General features: G+C 42.1%; 1 protein-coding gene across 6 annotated transcripts in view; it reads right to left on the bottom strand.

The window, feature by feature from the left end:
* MYOF (myoferlin) overlaps nt 1-19,649 on the bottom strand; it is a 180,291-nt gene that overhangs the window by 58,840 nt on the left and 101,802 nt on the right. For all 6 annotated transcript variants that reach the window (NM_001193212.3, XM_024985591.2, XM_024985588.2 and 3 more), the window contains 5 exon segments: nt 2,685-2,840; nt 4,370-4,562; nt 6,920-7,026; nt 9,201-9,325; nt 10,480-10,657. In NM_001193212.3, the coding sequence (NP_001180141.2) occupies nt 2,685-2,840; nt 4,370-4,562; nt 6,920-7,026; nt 9,201-9,325; nt 10,480-10,657 (759 nt within the window).

Raw genomic sequence — 19,649 nt, forward strand, 5'->3', positions numbered from 1 at the left:
TAACATGAGCCGTTATGCCAGGCACAGCACAGACTGTGATATTAAGCTGAAAACAAAAGTGGACTGAACGTCTAATCATTGTTTTCAACAGTCTAATTTTGTTTGTGCAGCTAAAATATTTCCAAATGACCCGTCTACAAAGAGTAAAATAACAACTAAATCAGGAACGCCTGGGTGTCCCTGAGATCTTTCCAGGAGGCTCATGAGGTCAAAATTATTTTCCTAATAATACTAGGATGCTACTTGCTTTTTTCACTGTACTGACATTTGCACTGATGGTGAAAAAAAAAAGCAAGCGTGGATAAGACTCCAACCTCTGTGGCAGGAATCAAGGCAGCAACACCAAACCGCACTGGTAATAATAGTTTTCTTCATCACTCTCAATGAAAAAAACAAAATGCCAGTTTCACTTATGAATTCCTTTGATAAAGCAGTAAAAATGGCTAATCCTAAATCATGATATCCAAATACATGTCTTTTGTATGATGAAATTCTGCTGTGTATTTGTATCTATTTTGAGATAAGATTCTTATCCAATCAAGCTGTGAATTGAACTAGACTTTTTTAAAAATGAAATATCTTTTCTTTCTGAAACAGCAATTGGCTGCCCAATATGGTTATTCATGCTTGGATATGGGGCAGATGTTTTCTTGAACAAAAACAAGTGAGCTTGTCACGTCAAGGACAATAAGTGACTGTATTTTGTTGCCAATGATCAAATTCAAGGTTTCAAGTTAAAAATTAGAATTTTGGAAAGTTTGTTTCTGCCTCAGTGGGTGAACCGGATAGCGTCCCAATACATAAGAGCTTTTATTGTAAGTGATGTTAATGTGACTTTTTATTCTATGATGAAACGTGTCAACATTAGGAAGATTTGCCTAACTCAGGGAACGAATATTTTCCAAATGATGAAAGCTTTCTATTACTAAAATCAGGCATGGGTAAAAGAGCCATTCAAAGTACAAGGTAGACCAATGGATTTTAATGTAGCAGAGAATGGGAAGTTCACTGATATGGTTTCAGGTTCCATATGGCAGTTAGTCTTTTAAAAGCTACCACTTGAATTTGGTGTTGTATCAAAGATAAGTACCCACAATTATCTGTAAAAGTTATTCAAATACTCCACCTTTTTCCAAATACATATAATATGTGAGGTCAGATTCTTTTCATACACTTCAACCAAGCAACTCAGAGCATCAGACTAAATGTAGAAGCAATTTTGAGAATTTAGTTATATTTCTGTGAAGCCAGGTTTGCAAAAGTGCAAAACAGTATCACTCAGCATTCTGATTTTTAAAAGGAAATACAGTTATATTTTATAAAAATACATAGTTTGTTAAAATATAATGGATTTATTATAGTTATCTTAAAATAGATAAATACTTTTTAATGTCAGTTTTAATTTCTATTACAGTAAACATTGATAGATAGAACCATGTACACAAATGCGTTTGGGGTCTCCAGTGATTTTTTTTTTTTTTTTGAGAGTGAAGAGAGGTCGCAAGACCAACAACAACAACAAAAAAAACACTGACTTAAATGACTACCTAAACTAGATAATGAGTATTATCAATACATATATTGATATATGTATGTACATATATATACATATCAATACATATATACAACATTCTCTTAAAAGCATTTTGCTGTTTATGCACTGAGTTCTAAAACCCAATACAGAGAATACCACTCTGCCTCCTCTCCCACCCGCTGTGAAGTTTTACTTATTAATCAGTTTGCTTCCATGCAGTGCTGAGGTCAATTATAATTGTGGTTCTATCTTAAGTAAAATTTATTCCACCAAGAGACACTTGAAAGAAGATAATCACCTTGGTTCTATTTTCACCCTCTTGATTAAAGAGCAAAGAGTGCATTTATTAAAAGTTAGCAGATATCTCCCTGTTTTAATGGAACATTCTCCCGTGACTGCTTTTCTCTCTCTCGATTTTTCCCCCATTCCTGATATTCTAAGGAACTCAGGAGGAGTCTGGAAGGGAGAGGGATGTCAAACTTGTATCTAACAACTATTTGGATCTCTTTATTTCCATCCCCAGCCTCCTCTGGTTCTTCTTATGCACACAAGGGAAGTTCTTAATCCAGGGTCCTGGGATGAATTGATGGGTTCTACAAAGCCCCTGAATCATATGCAGAATGTTGGAGACATCTGAGATGTGTGTTATTTTGGAAGACAGAGCCAATAGCTTTCATCAGACTCTTAAAGGAGTCCGTGTCTCCAAATATGTTCAGAACCCCAACCCTAAAGTAGTAATTCTCAAAGTTTTTTCAATCTGAGGACCCATTTGATTAGAGCATAGATTGCATGGACTACCTATATTTCCTTTGTTTTTTTCTGCTTCCCACTCACTCACTAGTAGGGAAAGCAAGAGTGGCATTGCCTCACAAGAGACATTAGAAGTGGAAAATTCATGCCAGAAAGCAAAGCATTCACAATGCCATATTAATATTAGTGTCACAGAGACCTCTACGGAAGTGTCCTTGATTGAAGCCAGCAGACCTCAGGGCACTCTGGTAATTACCACCCTAGAGGAAGGACCAGAAGAAGCTGAAATGGATCAGGATCACCCTAGCCATTCAATGGCAGGCAAATTATAAAACAGCCCTTCCTGGGAACATGGGGTTTGCACTCAAGTACTTCACGTTGCACAGTGAGGAAGCCATACCTTCAGAAAGATGGTCTGGGTTTTCCCACAGTACTTCCCAGACGCATCCCCGCCGCTGGTGGAGTATAAAACCTGATGCGCGGGAATGCGTGCGTAGGCCAATCTCTTCTCTCCCCGGATCATCCAGATGATGATGTCAGGCATGCTGTTCTGAGGCTGCTCACAGGAGGGGATGGAACAGGAAGCAAAGCTAGAGTCAGTCCAAATGCAGAAAGGCCACAGAGCCTGCAGGCTGGACCCTCAGGGCTCCATTTATCAAAGAAACAATGTGGTTAGGGCGCTGCCAAAATTTCTTCTGAGGCTCTTGGCTTCCAGGACCCCAGGTTGTTGGCCTGTGACTGGCCAAAGGGAACAGAGGGCCTTGACTTGCCAAAGACCCTTTCGACAGAGAAACTGTGTGAAATACCCCCTTTACCTCTCCCATCATTTGAAGACAGACATCCACAGCAGTCAAAGGGTTACAGGCTTCATCTATTTCACAGGGCATAGACAGAGCATCTCTACCTCACAATCCGACATTTTCCAAATGTGCAATATTAACTTAGTTATTTAAAACCTCTTTTTTTCTGATTTTAAAGCTGATATAAGCTCACCATAAAAAACTTGGAAAGTAACAAAAAAAAAAAAAAAAAACTTGGAAAGTAACAAAGCATAGAAAGTGAAAAACAAAAATGCCCTGGCATCACATGTGTTTTTCAAATGTACCTCTACTCACAAACGTATTACACCTTGCCCTCCACCTCCCCATCTGTGAAGGTCAGGAGGGAGGGGGCTCCTGCTCCCTTGTTCTTCCAACCCACAGAGGTCAGTGGCAGCCGACAGTAATCCAGCACTCGCTGGGTGCCCCACACCAGCTAAGGCCTTTTCATTCTTCATCTTGTTTAACTTCGTTAAGCAGTGCTGGAAACTGAGTACTACTTTTCTCCCCATTTATTTATCTATTTTAAATATGTCTTTCTCTTATTTTTGGTTGCGCTGGGTCTTCATCGCCACGTGCAGGCTTTTCTCTAGTTGGGGCGAGTAGGGGCTGCTCTTTGTTGTGGTGGGTGGTCTTCTCATTGTGCTGGCTTCTCTTGTGCTGTTGGGGAGCATGGGGTCTAGAGTGCATAGGCTTCAGGGGTTGTGGCACTCAGGCTCAGTAGCTGTGGAGTATGGGCTTAGCTGCTCTGAAGCCTGTGGAATCTTCCTGGACCGGGGATCGAACCCATGTCCCCTTGGCAGGTGGATTCTTAACCACTAAACCACCAGGGAAATTCTCTTCATTTAATCTATGGGAAAACTGACGCTTAGAGAGACTGAATACTTTGCCCAAAGTTACGCATGGTAGATCCAGGATTCAAAGCCAGGTCTTCTTGATCCCAACCAAAGGTACTACACAGATTTGCTACTGTGTCACTCTAATTGACATGTTCTCTGATTGTACCACGACAATGACAGCATGTCCATTATGAAGACCTTTCCAGGACAACCAACTCGAAATTCTTCTACCCTGACCTCAGTGATGTTTGTCCATTAGCATCTCAGTCCAGTAACTCCTTGATTTCATCATCCATCAGGTCTGCTCAATGTCTAAGATAATGTACTGGATTTTCCCAACACCAGTGGGAAAATGGCACCAGTGGGCTACCCCTGGTGCCATTCTGCAGAATCCCACTTCCATACCAGATGAAGTTTAAAAACCCTACCTCCTCAGTCAGCTGCATTAATTTATCGAGCCAGTCCTCAATTTCCACCAATGTGGACTTGACGTCTGGGACCTCAGACCGCATCCTCACAGCTGCCTCATGTATCTGAGAGAGAGCTCTGGATCGCAACTTTCGGATCTGAGTATCGAGAACCGTGACATTAGCTTTTCCTTCTGTGAGAGGTAACGTGTATCTAAAAAGGGAAAACAGAATATGCAGAATGGCTTATTGGGTTTCAGAACTATCAAATTCATTTATAATTGGTTTCAATCTTGCAAACCACACCAATTTCCTAACAGACTCTACAAGAGTGACCACATTAAAGCTGAAGGTGAATGTACGTGGCTTTGGCAGAGCAGACCTGCCAGGCAGACATGGGCATGCAGGGGGATGAAAATTCCAAAGCAATTCCTTGGGTTTGACCCAAGACCTGTGGAATCACTGGGAAGAAGATGAAAACAGAAGCGACAGCTGGAAAGAACTGGCCTTCCCTTTTTTTGCTTCCTATGATCACTGTACAGACCCACAAAATGAAGAAGGAAGGGACATTTGGAGATTATTTAGCGGAAGACTTCTTAACCTAGGCCCATGCACCCCTAGGTAGTCTGCAGGAGGCCTCTGGAAGTCTGTGACTCCCTGAAACTTACAAAGAAAAGTGTCTGTCTGGGTTGGCATGCAGTGTGACATCATGATAAAGATGGCATCATGATGAAAACCAGAGGTTTTAGAGAAGAATATCTGGGTACAAGTCCTGACTCCATCATTTACTACTTTTGTGATGTTGACCAGTTACTGAATCTTTTGTTTTCCTATCCTCAAGTGTGGGAAAATGATATCTACCTTTAGAGTTGTGGTGAGAAGTAAGTAAATTAACATATGGCGAGCCTTTAGAGCAATGTCTACTGCAGAGTATGGCAACCCACTCCAGCATTCTTGTGAGGAGAATTCCATAGACAGAGAAGCCTGGTGGGCTACAGTCTGTGGAGTTTCAAAGAGTTGGACATGACTGAGAGTGTGCGCACACACACACAGTCTAAATGATGTTGCCATCATCACTGTCATCTCATCAGATAATCATAGGGGCCCATTCCCTCCTAAAAAAGCAAGAACCCTTTGTATAGGTCAAGCTCCCACTAGAACAGCTGAGCTGGAGCCAGAATTAGCCTTTTTCTGCCAGGGCCTCCCTCTCACCAGGGCTACTGATGGGGTCAAAGTGAAGTTGTCACCTGTTCCAGGAAATTCTACTCTCACTGTTTCTACCTAGAACTTTCATTGGTTAGAATTTCACCCAGACTCTTAAGGAAATCCTAGCTGACTTCCCTAAACATAAATTTCCTAAAATTAAAACACATCCAATTTGATTCTTCAAAAAAAAGTATAAATAAATATTTTTGTGTTTTGCTCAACAAGCCTTGAAATTCATAGGCATTTTCTACATGAAAGGTATTACCAAATGTTATTGTTTGGCTTCACTGGTAATTATGGCAATACATTAGAAGGGTTAAGTCCCTGAAATGATTCTTTGAGGCAAAAATATCAATGGAAGCTGTAGTTCAAAGGCCACACATAAGATGTTCAATAAATAGATACAGCAGTGGGAACCACGTGGTAGGAAAAGAAGTTAATAAACCCAACTCCGGGCCTCAGATGAGTCACTTCACCTCCTTGGGCTTCTGTTTGTTGGGCCTCTTTTGTAGACAAAATAAGAAGATTGGAAGAGATGACCTCTTAGGACCCAGATATAAATTCTCTGCATTTAAACAAGCTCCCCGAGGCGCTTTAATCTCAGCTGCATCACAATTACCTAGCCAAACCACTAGAGGGCGCAAGGAGACTGGGAGACAGTGTTAAGGCATTCGCTCAGAGGCAAGGAGGGTGGCAGGGGTGGGTGGACAGCCCTGGTTCTTACTGGTAGTGTAAGTTCTGAAATACTCAATATGCTTTTCTTTGGGGACTTCCCTGACCTCTGCTTTATTGGCCAACATTTAAAATGAGTTCAGAATGATCACTAATGCCCAGAGATCTGAACAGTTTCCCCAAGTCATAAAGGTTCTCCAGCTTCACCTAAAGAAGGCTTGGCCAGGGGACTCATTAGCCATCTGACAGTAAAGTAAAACCGCTGTTTCTGAAAATGTGTTTATGAATTAAGAACGCTGTTCTAAATGGCTCTAAAATTAATGCCCCACCATCAGATCCCATTCTCTGTGGGAGCCAGGAGTCACCTTTCCTGGGGTGGTGGGCACACCAGGGCTGCCTGGAGGCAGAGGCCAGACAGACCAGCCCTCCCTGCTGCCCAACCCTTCCCCTGCGGCTGCACCTGGACGACTTCCTGGAGGGGGCCCCAGCCTCCCTCCTCTGCTTTGCAATTGGCACCAGCAGAAAGCAGAGCTTTTCCTGCTGGTGATTCAGACTCTTCCCTTTTGAGAAACTTGGCTGACTCAAATTATTTTTCTGGCAAATGCTAGAAAATTCTAGAGACTCTTCTGGTCTTACAGTTTAAGAGAGGGGAGCACAGCTGGGGATTCTAGAGTACAAGTAAGATCACTGTACCTTGTGTCTTCGATAACTTCATCCATGAGCTTATGCCACATTTTTGCCAGTTCGTTTGAAGGAATTTTACCTTGTATCCCTGCTTTTAGAGCCTCTATGTTTGATTGCTGAAGAATATGGAGAGGGGAGAAAGAATTGGTAATTGTGCATTATACCCAACAAAGGTTTAACTTTTATTTTCAAGAAAAATACACAAAAGGATTTAACAGAAAAATGAAATTTTTTCCTTCATTTAACATGTTCCCCACAAATTAACACTATTTTTCCTCAAAATGAAACCAACACCAATATATAAAGTAATAAGACAATCTTTTCCTGTAACTTTGACCTTTGAAATGAAGCAAATTTTATATATTCAGAAAGTAAATAAAAGAAAAACCAACAAGGATGGGGGAAAGAACCCTAAAATGGAATGTAGAACACGAACAAGTGAACCTAACTATATTCCACATGAATAACATAATACACTGAATTAGCCCAAGTAACTTTTGAGCACAATGATTCCCTCAGTTTGAAGGAAGGAAAGAACTGTAAGTATATCAAACTCTAATTAGATCTGTTTTATCCCAGTACTTTACCTATGAAGAACTAAACAAATGAGTAAATATACTGACGATAATGGAAGCTGGAGAAGGGAGCTATAAATATGGAAATAGGGAAGACTAGAATAAACCCCGTAATACTATCAATAAAATGGAATTGAAGTCATCCTTATAAACTCATTGCATTCAGTACACTGACAGATATAAAACATACATGTGTATACACACATATGGGTTTGTCTGCTGACAAGGCCTAGAAGCAAAGGCATCTCAGTAGTAGTGAACACTCCAGGACCCTACCAGATATTCTTCTTTACATTCCTCTCCCACTCAAAGGAACCAGGGCTCCTTAGAGCAAGTGTGGTTCCAGAGCTGGGCCACAGAAAGTATAAGATAAACCCAGCACGTATTACTGTGTCACTTTGAGCATCTACCAACAGAGAGGTTGAGGGAGAGCCCACCATGGTCCCCAGAAGTCTGACCATGGAAATCCACCCTCCTGTCCAGATTATTATGGAATTAGGACAGTGAAGAGAGCTGATGAAAAGACTGAAGATGAAAAAGGCTGGAAATACCCAAAACATAATTAGAATAGAGGTGTGACCAATTCCCACCAAGTCCCTTGAGATGGAAACTTGGAAATTAACACCACAACCACACTGTGCATCAATTGTAACTTTGTTATGTGGACAATTATGCCTAAGTTAAATGTACAGTTCTCTTCAATATTGTCTTTGAAGCATAAAACAACATTTTCAGATTTTGCCATGGGGTCTTAGCTCAAGTATATTCCAGGACCCCTCTGCACCGTGGTACAAGGATGACAGAGGTTGGAACACCTTAGAGAAATTAATACTCATATAATTTGGAAATCAAAACACTAATCCCAGATGGATTCTATCAGTACCTGACAGAAATAACTTAGCATCTTTGACTTGATTAGAAATATCCCAACCATGTTTTCCTCCTCTCATTAACATCAACCAGATGGATAACCACAGATGTCTCATCTATGCAAGTTCCCACCAGAGGGACTCTCCCACCTCCAACAAGAAAGTCCTCTGAACCCACTTCTTCCACAGTAGGGATTTTTACTGCTTTGACAGCAAAGCTCTAAGGGGCGCAATATTTCTATTGGAATGAACCATTCTCCACACCATATTCCACATACAAATTATGGAACAAAGTGTGAGCTGTCCTTCTACTTCAACATCCATCCTCTCTTTTCCACAGTAACTGAACTTGCACCTGGACACACGCCTGTGCAGGCCTGAGACTGCATTTCCCACTCTCTTGCAGTAAAATGTGGTTGCATGACTGGATTCTGGCCAGTGGGAAATGAGGAGAAATCAAGTGTGTGACTTCTGGGTCTTTCCCTTGAAGGGAGAGCCTGGATCATCTTCTCCCCTTCTTTCCCCTTCCCTCCGACTGAAGGGGTGGTGTAGTGGTGAGCTGCTTCTCCCTTGCAAACAACGACAATGCCATAGTGATAGCAGAGCAACAAGGTGGAGGGGGCAAGAGCCTGGGTACCCCAGTACCACTGAACCTCCATACCAGCCTTGGATTACCTACCTCCACTGTTACTAAGGAAATAGTGTTCACCTTGCTTACCATTACATTCTGAGGTCTTGTGGTACCTCAGATACCACCTCAGTAGCCTAACTGCATTCTAACCTGCATTCTAACTAATACATAATTCACCCTGTTTGGTGAAAAGGAAATGTAGAAAAGAAACTCACCAGCCTTTCTGCCATGACTAGGAGCGTGTTCACAGCATCCAGGCGATGACTAATATCCTCCCAGTAGGAAGTCAGTGTAACAACTGGCTTCGTGTGGGCCCAAGGCAAGTAGTAATAGTAGTTTCCTGGTGTAGAGTACTGAGGGTCAGTGAACACTGGACACTTAACACATTTATTGAAGAGATGTACAAACTGGACTGCTTGGTTAATCATAGGCCTGGGGGTGTGGTTCGGAGTAGTCTGATTCTTTCATTTTATTTAATTAAGCAACTGAGGGATAAATAAAAAGTCCGTATTCATGCAGCCTGCTTTGAAAAATCTCTCTAAAAGGCCCTGGTAAACCTAGCACAATGATCTCAGGATCTTTTGGTGATTTGGGACCATGCATCTGAGCATCACTGATAATTACATAACAGGGTAGCAGAAAACAGAGCATAAGAGATTAGATTATATGTGTTTGTCCCTGAAAATGGTTATCCTAAGCAAATATTTTTTTGGAATGGGACAAGAAAAAAAAGAATTTCCTGTTTTTTGAAAACCTTAGTTGGATACATGGAATTTGGTATTGCTCAGAGCCTTATAAAGATTAGCCCACATTTGCTAGCTTAACACAACTTGCATAAAAATTAGCTAAAAACTGTGGCAACGCTGTTGAGACATTGGATCAGAATTTCTTCCTCCCTTCTCTTTACTCTCCAACCATTTGTCTGTATCTTTATTAGGGCATTCTCATACTCTGACTTCTATTACGATTTATTTTATACTCTAGAATGTAAGTTCTATAAAAGCAGGGACTATTTTCCATCCATCTTGGTTTGAATATAGCTATCTAATCCTCATGGCAACTCTAGAGAAGATGAGGGATAGAATGAAGTGATGTGCTAAGGTCATAGTGCTGGGGAGAAACAGAGCGATGACCAGAAGCTGATTTTCCATCCACTTCAACTACTCAAACTAAAAGCAACTTGGGGCCAGGCAGGGCAGAGGCGGGCAGGGGCAAGAGCTGTTTTAGGGGAGGCTCAGTGTTCAGCTAGCTGCCATCTTATGACTTTACAAAACAGAGCCAGTGTCAAAATTGGGCATGGGAGAAGCCTCGAGATGCAGCCCCTGGAAAGGGGTCTGCGTCTAAACTCCAGCCACCTCTCTTGCCCATTCCACCATTCTACCACGCATATGCTGGGAATACCACCTGCCGGAGAGAGAATGCACAGCGTGTCTCTCATCGCGTGGTGCGCCCCCTGTAAACGTGTGCAGGAGGGACAGCCAGCGTCAGTCTTACCATCAAATACAGCACGGCTATACTGAGTGGTTGATGCCAGAGGCTTACAAGTCGTGTCAAACTTGTTGCCGTAGTTCCCGATGCTGACTTCAAACTGAATGGCCTCGCCAATGTCTTGCAACATGGTGGCTGAATGGAACACAGCAGACAGGCTGTACTTCCGCCTTCGCTGATATTTCTGCAAAGCACCAGCAGACACAAGGCTCAGAGAAACTCCTTTTGCTCTTATTTACACATGGAACTCTAGCAGATATGGTTCTAACCCTAATAATTAGTGCTGAGTTAAATGCCAGGGGATACTGGCTCAGTGGTAAAGAATCCACCTGCCAATGCAAGAGACTTGGGTTCAGTCCCTGAGTTGGGAAGATCCTTCGGAGGAAGGCATGGCAGCCCACTTCAGTATTCTTGTCTGGAGAATCCCATAGACAGCGGAGCCTGGTTATAGTCCATGGGGTTGCAAAAGAGTCAGACAGGACTGAGTGACTAAGCACAAGTAAAAAATGACAGTGGAGAATGTTCTTGGATGTAGCAGTTCCCCTCGTACTCACACAGAGGGCAGAGATAGAAATACCAGGATGTTCTTTGCAGAGTTGATTGAAATAGAGGAAAAAAAATGAAAACAATACAAATGTTTAACAACAGGCCACTGGATAAGCAAATTATGTTACATCTGTGAAAGAAAGTGAACATTGCTCAGTCGTGTCTGACTCTTTGCAACCCCATGGACTATACTATAGTCCATGGAATTCTCCAGGCCAGAATACTGGAGTGGGTAGCCAGTCCCTTTTCCAGGGGATCTTCCCAACCCAGGGATCGAACCCAGCTCTCCTGCACTGCAGGTGGATTCTTTACCAGCTGAGCCATGAGGGAAGCCCACGCATACTAGACTGGGTAGCCAATCCCTTCTCCAGTGGATCTTCCCAACCCAGGAACTGACCAGGGTCTCCTGCACTGCAGGTGGATTCTTTACAAACTGAGCTATCAACATCCATGCAATGGAGCAAAAGTTCATAAAAGGACTTAGGTAGATACATATGCACAAACATGGGAAAAAAGGTGTATTTTTAAAGAAAAGAAAGTGAAGTTGCTCAGGCGTGTCCGACTCTTTGTGACCCCATGGACTGTAGCCCACCAGGCTCCTCCATCCAGGGGATTCTCCAGGCAAGAATACTGGAGTGGGTTGCCATTTCCTTCTCCAGGGGATCTTCCCGACCCAGGGATCGAACCCAGGTCTCCTGCATTGCAGGCAGACTCTTTAACCTCTGAGCCACCACATTAGATTCTTAAGTGAACCCAATAAATATATATTTTAATACTGTCATATACAAAGAATATGCAAATAAAGAATATAAATCAAGTTGTTAACAGCAGTTACGTTCGGGAAGGTAGAGAGATTATGGTTAACATTACTATCTAACTTACACATTTCTAATGATTTGAATTGTTAGGTATTCTGTAGTCACAAATGATAAGACTTTCACTGTCAGTCTCTTCAGCAAGTGGTGTTGGGAAAGCTGGACAGTCACATGCTGGAAAGCATGCACATCAATGAAGTTAGAACACACCCTCACACCATAAATTGAACACGGCCTAAAGGCTTATATATATAAGACATGACACCAAAAAACTCCTAGAAAAGAACATATGCAAAACATCTCTGACATAAATCCCAGCAATGTTTTCTTCAGTCAGTCTCCCAGGACAATAGAAATAAAAGCAAAAGTAAACAAATGAAACCTAATCAAACTTATGAACTTTTGCACAGCTAAGGAAGCTGGATCCTATGGCAGTTCTAATTTTAGGAGGACCCACCATGCTATTTTCCATAGTAATTGTGCCATTTTACATTTCTACCAACAGTACATGAGGTTTCCCTTTTCTCTGCATCCTTGCCAACATTTGTTTTATTTGCTGCTTGTTTTATTACTGGCTTACTGAGTGAGGGAGTTGAAACAGGGCCAACAATGACCACGTGGAGTATCTATCAGCCTAGCAGAAATGACCATGAGCCCCCTTCAGGCCTTCCTTCATTAGGGCACATACAGTCTCTTGAATCCCCATCCTGCCCTAAATCCTTGCTCAGATAGCATCTCGCCTCCTTTATGGATCATATTACCACTGATCTTCAGACACTTTTTTTTTTTCAATCAAAGAGAGACATGAAATGATTTAAGTTGCTGTGCTTCATTATGTCTTGAGCTTTCTGCCATTTAATTTTGTCCACATCTAGAGTCTGTTCTGGGTCCTTACTGGAACTCAGTCTCTATATACTTGCTCAGCTTGGAGATGAGAACATGTGTTTACTATAGAGTAACCACATTGGCTGTGTGCTCCACTGGGAAATGTGTGGGACCTACAAATGGTAATATTCAAATTGCTTAACAAATTTCTCAACATAGCAAGTTTTGTTCAAAAACCTCTAAAGAAGGAAATCCCAGTTCCGTAGTCCTTTGCGTTTTGGAGGTCACATAGCTATCTTTTTTTTTTTTTTTTTCCCATCCAGACCCACAAGGTTGCCTCCACAATTTTCTGGATAGACAACCAGAAAATAGCTGGCCTTGGGAGGGAAATTCTCTATAATATCCAAGCCCCTAATTCTACCCAGCACTGGTCACACTGGAGATCTTGGGGACGCTCAAACTCCAGTCCGGGGGGTCCCAGGAGGTCATCACGCCTTGACCTGCCTAGGGATCGGTCTTTGAAAGGTTGTCACGCCTCAACCTGCTCAGGGATCCTCTAGTCCCAGGGGTCCCAGGAGGTCGTCATGCCTCGACCTGCCCAGGGACCCAATGCTTAGGAGGCCGTCATGCCTCAATCTGCCCGGGGATTCGATCTCTAGGAGGCTGTCACCCCTCAGCCTGCCTGGGGATCTGCACTCTTACCCAGGGAGGCCTGGCTCTCAGGTTGCAACAGTTCTGGGTAGGATAAGCTTCAGAAAGACTCACCCCTAAGGAAGTCCACCATGGAAGCATAAAGAAGCCTATTACTTGTGGGACTGTGCCCAGTCTCAGCAATAACTCGGGAGCCCAGTGAGAACCCCATTGCCTTTCTGGAGAGGCTAAAAGAGGCACTCCAAAAGTTTACCAACCTGGACTTAGACTCTTACGAGGGACGGGTGACTTTAAAGGACAAATTCCTGTCCCAATGTGCATGAGATAACAGAATTAAGTCCTACAACAGCAGGACCCTGCTGCCTCTTTAGATGAGATGGTCCAGACAGCCACCAGTATCTTTTATAACAGAGAACAGGAGGAGGCGGCCAAGGCCCAGGAGAAGAAGAGAAAGAAAGAGACAAGGCATGCCCAGATGCTGGCCACCCTCCAGAGAAGCCCTATGGCAAACCCCGAGTCCTTGAAGGACAAGGCACGAGACAAATGCCTGATCTGTAAATGGGCGGGGCATTGGGCCAAAGAGTGTCCAAACCGTGACAAGTCTCCCGCTTGCCACAAACGCCATCAACTGGGACATTGGGCGGCGCTCTGCCCTCGGGAGCCAAGAGCCTCAAGGTCCACATAGCTATCTTATTGGTGACTTTTTTGTTGTTGCGCTTTTTTCCCTATTACTTCTCTACCAATTTGTGTACCACCATCTAAGTAGCAGAATAGTGACAACTTTTACTTCTAAAAAGCTAATAAAAATTATTTCATGCCTGAAGGATATTTATTAACTGATTTTCCTTCCCTTGTTATTCATCCATACCATGCATGACCTTAATTCTGTAAAATGAATCACCACCATGGGTGGGTCTTCTGCATAGTATGATGCAAGAATGCAGAAATTCATTTGCAGAAGTACTTAACCAACTATTTTTAAAACTTTAAAAAAATTATGGTAAAACACACATAATGTAATCCAACATCTTAACTGTTTTTCAGTGCACAGTTCCATGGCATTGAGTACATTCATGTTGTTGTGCTACCATTACCACCATCCATCCACAAGAACTTTTTCATCTTACAAAACAAACTCTATCCTTTCAATATTAATTTCCCATTTCTACCTACTTTCTGTCTCTGTGAGCTTAACAACTCTGGAGTACTTCATGTAAGTGGAATCAAACAGTACTGTCCTTTCGTGACTGGTTTATTTCACTTAGCATAATGTCCTCAAGGTTTAGCCATGGTGTAGCATGTATCAGAATTCCCTTCCTTTTTAAGTCTGAATAATACTTCATTGTATTATTGAATGATAAGCTGAGACATATTAAAAGACTTAAGTGTTTATGTAAGCAAACATCCATTGGAATTGGCAGCAAAAACTGGAATTGCTTACGAGCACTCCAGGACAGGAGTGAAGAAAAAACCTTTTACAGCACACAGGCAGAAGGAAGGCAAGGAGATTATTTGATTGGCTATAGCTTAAGTGGTTGCATTATTTGGGAAAGCCCACTTGGATATTTCTGGTTTTTTGTCCTTTGATTTCTTAATCTCGAAATATTGCCAAACCTCAGTTTTGGTTTGCTTAATGTAGGTTGCCAAGACATCAGAGCCACCTCTGTCTAATGGCCTCCTTGTTTGGTGGCTTAGTCGCTAAGTCATGTCTAACTCTTGCAACCCCATGGACTATAGCCTGCCAGGCTCCTCTGTCCATGGGATTCTCCAGGCAAGGATACTGGAGTGGGTTGCTGTTTCCTTCTCCAGGGGATCTTCCTGACCCAGGAATCGAATCTGGGTCTCTTACATTGTAGGAAGATTCTTTATGGACTGAGTTATAAGGGAAGTCCTAGCCTTCTTGTTTAATTAATAAAATAGTATGTATATACCACATTTTGTTCATCCGTTCATAAATTTATGAACTCATGGATGCTTCCACCTTCAGCTACTGTGAATAATGCTGCTATCCATTTGCTGTACAAATATCCACTTGAGCTCCTGCTTTTGATTCTTTTGAGTATATAACCAGCAGTGAATTCCTGGATCATATGGGCTTCCCTGGTAGCTCAGCTGGTAAAGAATCCACCTGAAATGCAGGAGACCCCAGTTCAATTCCTGGGTCAGGAATATCCCCTGGAGAAGGGATAGGCTACCCACTCCAGTATTCCTGGGCTTCCCTAGTGGTTCAGCTGGTGAAGAATACGCCTGCAATGCGGGAGACCTGGGTTTGATCCCTGAATTGGAAAGATCCCCTGGAGGAGGGTAGAGCAACCCAAAGTAGAGTATCCTTGCCTGGAGAATCCCCATGGACAGAGGAGCCTGGCGGGCTACAGTCCATGGGGTCACAGAGTTGGACATGACTGAGCAACTAGGCACAGCACAGCACAGCACATGGTAATTCTATTTTACACTTCTTGAGTACCATTTTAAAAACATCTGACAGTGACTGCAGTTTGCTGTCTTAAAGAAACTTGGGTAGACTGATCAAGATGGCAGAGTAGTAGGCCATGACGCTCACCTCCAAGGTATATAAAAAATGCATCTACGTGAGGAACAATTCCAACAGAGTATCTACTGAATGCTGGCAGATCTCAGACTCTGAAAGGGCAAGAAAATCCCCATGTAACCAGGTAGGACAAAGGGGAAAAGGGGGAAATAGAAGAAAGTAAGAAGGGAACCAGGAGGGGAATGTGCCAACAATGGGAGAAAGTCTTTTCAGCAACTGTTGGTGCTGGGAAAGCTGGACAGCTGCATGTAAATTGATAAATCTGGAACACACCCTCTCATCATACACAAAAATAAACTTAAAATGGCTTAAAGACTTAAAAGTAAGACATAACACTGTAAAACTAGAAGAAATCACAGGCAAAACATTCTCTGACATAAATCATACCAGTGTTTTCTTACCAATGCCTTCAGTCTCCCAAGGCAACAAAAATGAACAAATGGGACCTAATCAAACTTAAAAGCTTTTGCACAGCAAAGGAAACCATAAAAACAGAAAAATAAAAAGATAAGCTATAGGAGAAAATATCTGCAAATGATGCAATCAATAAGGGCTTAATTTCCAAAATATACAGACATATCATACAACATGACTACAATAAACAACCCAATAGAAAAATGGGCAGAAGACCTAGACATTTCTCCAAAGAAGAAATAAAAATGGAAGAAAAATAAAGAAATACAACTGGCCAATGAGAACATGAAAAGATGCTCACAATCACTAATTATTAGAGAAATGCAAATCAAAACTGCAGTGAGGTACTACCTCACACTGGTCAGAGTGGCCATCAATAAAAGCTCTACAAATAAAAATAAATAAATAAAAAAATAAAAGCTCTACAAATAACAAATGCTGGAGAGGATGTGGAGAAATGGAACCCCTTACATTGTTTATGGGAATCTAAGTTGGTACAGCCACTATGGAAAACAGTATGGAGGTTCCTTATAAAACTAAAAATAGAATTACCATATGATTCTGCAATCCCACTCTTGGACAGATATGTAGAAAAAAACCCACATTCAAAAAGATACATGCACCCCTTGTTCACAGCAACACTATTCACAATAGTCAAGACATGGACACAACCTAGATGTCCATCATCAGAGGAAGGGATAAGGAAGATGTGGTCTACACGTACAATGGAATACTACTCAGCCATGAAAAGGAATGAAACTGGGTCATTTGTAGAGATGTGGATGAACCTACAGACTGTCATAGAGAGAAGTAAGTCAGAAAGAGAAAAACGAATACTATATAATGTCACCTATATGTGGAATGTAAAATAGTACACAAATGAACCCATCTACAAAACACAGACTCATGGACATAGAGAATAGACTCGTCGTTACCAAGGGGGAGAGGGTTGGGGGTGGACTGGGAGGTTAGCAGATGTAAGCTATTACACATGGACTGCATAAACAGCATAAATATATGTCCTATGGTATAGCACAGAGAATTATATTCAGTATTCTATGATGGAAAATAATATTTTTAAAAAGAATGTATATAAATACATGTATAAATGAATCACTTTGCTGTACATAGGTAATTAGACAAAATTATAAATCAACTATACTTTCAAAAAACAAACAAACAAAAAAACCCTTGGGGCATCCCACTATTACAAAACCTCCATTTTGGTTAAAGAAATTTTTGACATGGTATAACTGAAACATCCCAAAGTATTTCATTAGAAACCCCTCCGAGTCTCAAACTTTTCTGAAAGCCTTTCTAAAACATTGGTTTGCAACCTTAGCTACATATTGAAAGACACCTGAAGAGCTTTAAATTATACTTATAGCTGGGCCCCATCTTCTGGAGCTTATGCTTTAAAAGCTTCTCTACCTGAGTCCACTTTCACTTTGGTAGAGAGGGGACTGGAAGACTTTTGTCCCTTATCAGGAGTTTCCTTAAATACCTACAACTAAGTCCCCTGAAAAATCTATGGTTCCAAAGTGCTGTGGAAATTCTAGGTTTGGTTTAAATTGCATGAAAATTAAAAGTAGGAAGTTATTTGTATTAGTCAGACCTTGTATATATACAGCATGATTTGTTCTTTGTAAACCATCTAGGATCCTATCAGAGAAGGGAAGGAACAAAAATATGAAACATAATTTGGAGCCTAGGTCAGGGCTCAGAAAGAATGATTGGTATTTAAGCTGGAGCCACCTGTTACTGCTCTAGCTTAAATAGACGGGAAAAAAATGTAAACAGTGATAGACTTTATTTTCTTAGGCTCCAAAACCATTGTGGATGGTGACTGCAGCCATGAAATAAAAAAGACACTTGTATCTTGGAAGAAAAGCTATGACAAACCTAAACAGCATATTAAAAAGCAGAGACATTACTTTGCCAACAAAGGTCCATATAGTCAAAGCTATGGTTTTTCCCATAGTCATGTATGGATATGAGATTTGGACCATAAAGAAGGCTGAGCACTGAAGAATTGATGCTTTCAAACTGTGGTGTTGGAGAAGACTCTTGAGAGTCCCTTGGACTGTAAGGAGATCAAACCAGTCAACTCAACACTAAAGGAAATCAATACTGAATATTCATTGGAAGGACTCATGCTGAAGCTCCAATACTTTGGCCACCTAATGCAAAAAACTGACTCCTTGGAAAAGACTCTAATACTGAGAAAGACTGAGGGCATGAGGAAAAGGGGACGACAGAGGAGGAGATGGTTGGATGGCAACACTGACTCAATGGACATGGGTTTGAGCAAACTGTCAAGGACAGGGAAGCCTGTTGTGCTGCAGTCCATGCGGTCATGAAGAGTTGGATATAACTGAACAACAATAACTTGTTACTGCAGAGAAAAGAGAAGTTAAAAGGGGAGGTGCTGCAAAGAGGTGGGGACACCACCTCTGGTCCAGCTGGCTCTGCCCTGCACATCTCTCATGGCCAGGATTCCATTAGCTCTCTCTGGATTTTCCTGTGCAGAGCTCACAGTCACCTACAGAACCCTGATAGGATCCTCACCCTGGAGGGTCTGAGCTCTAAGACAATAACTGGGGTTTCTGGCCATCACAACTCCTGACAGAGCAGGTTCTCACTGTGAGCAAGATTCCTGGGCCACTGTGCAAATCAGAGTCCATGAGGGGTGCCCAGACCATCTGCTCACCTGCCCAGAGCCCTGGGGTCCTGGAGGAACAGTGAGGCTGAGAATTCTCTCCTTCCCCCAGTCCTTTCCCACTTCCCCTGTGTTCTTAGAGCACAAAGAGGTATAAGAAGTAACCAGCAACAGTTTAGACCAGTCTGTAAGCCTCAGCTTCTGTTCCCTGTCCTTAGTAGCCTTGGGGAAAAACCTCCTATAACAGGGCAAGTTGAAGAACATAAATTATAGTCTATTGACTATCTCCTGATGGGTGTTTAACTTTGCAGGGCCTTCGGGCTTTCTGATTATCCATGATCAGTGTGAGCCAGTCCTGTCTGACTCGTTGTGACCCCATGAACTGCAGCACACCAGACTTTCCTGTCCTTCACTATCTCCTAAAGTTTGCTCAAACTCATGTTCATTGAGTTGGTAAGAACATCCAACCATCTGATCCTCTGTTGTCCCCTTCTCCTCCTGTCCTTAATCTTTCCCAGCATCAGGGTCTTTTCCAAGGGATGCAAGGGACTCTCAAGAAGTATAAGGTACAGTTTTAGAAGTAAATTCGGGGAAGGGGATTGTCAAGCAGAATACCTGATAAGAGGGAGAAAGTTAACAAGCTCTTAAAAGTGGCTGTGGGCCCAGGAGACATTAAAGGACAGGGGACATTAAAGGACAAAGACAAGGAGACTGTGCC

This window comes from Bos taurus, chromosome 26 (genome assembly GCF_002263795.3).
Source record: "Bos taurus isolate L1 Dominette 01449 registration number 42190680 breed Hereford chromosome 26, ARS-UCD2.0, whole genome shotgun sequence".
Lineage (NCBI taxonomy): Eukaryota > Metazoa > Chordata > Mammalia > Artiodactyla > Bovidae > Bos > Bos taurus.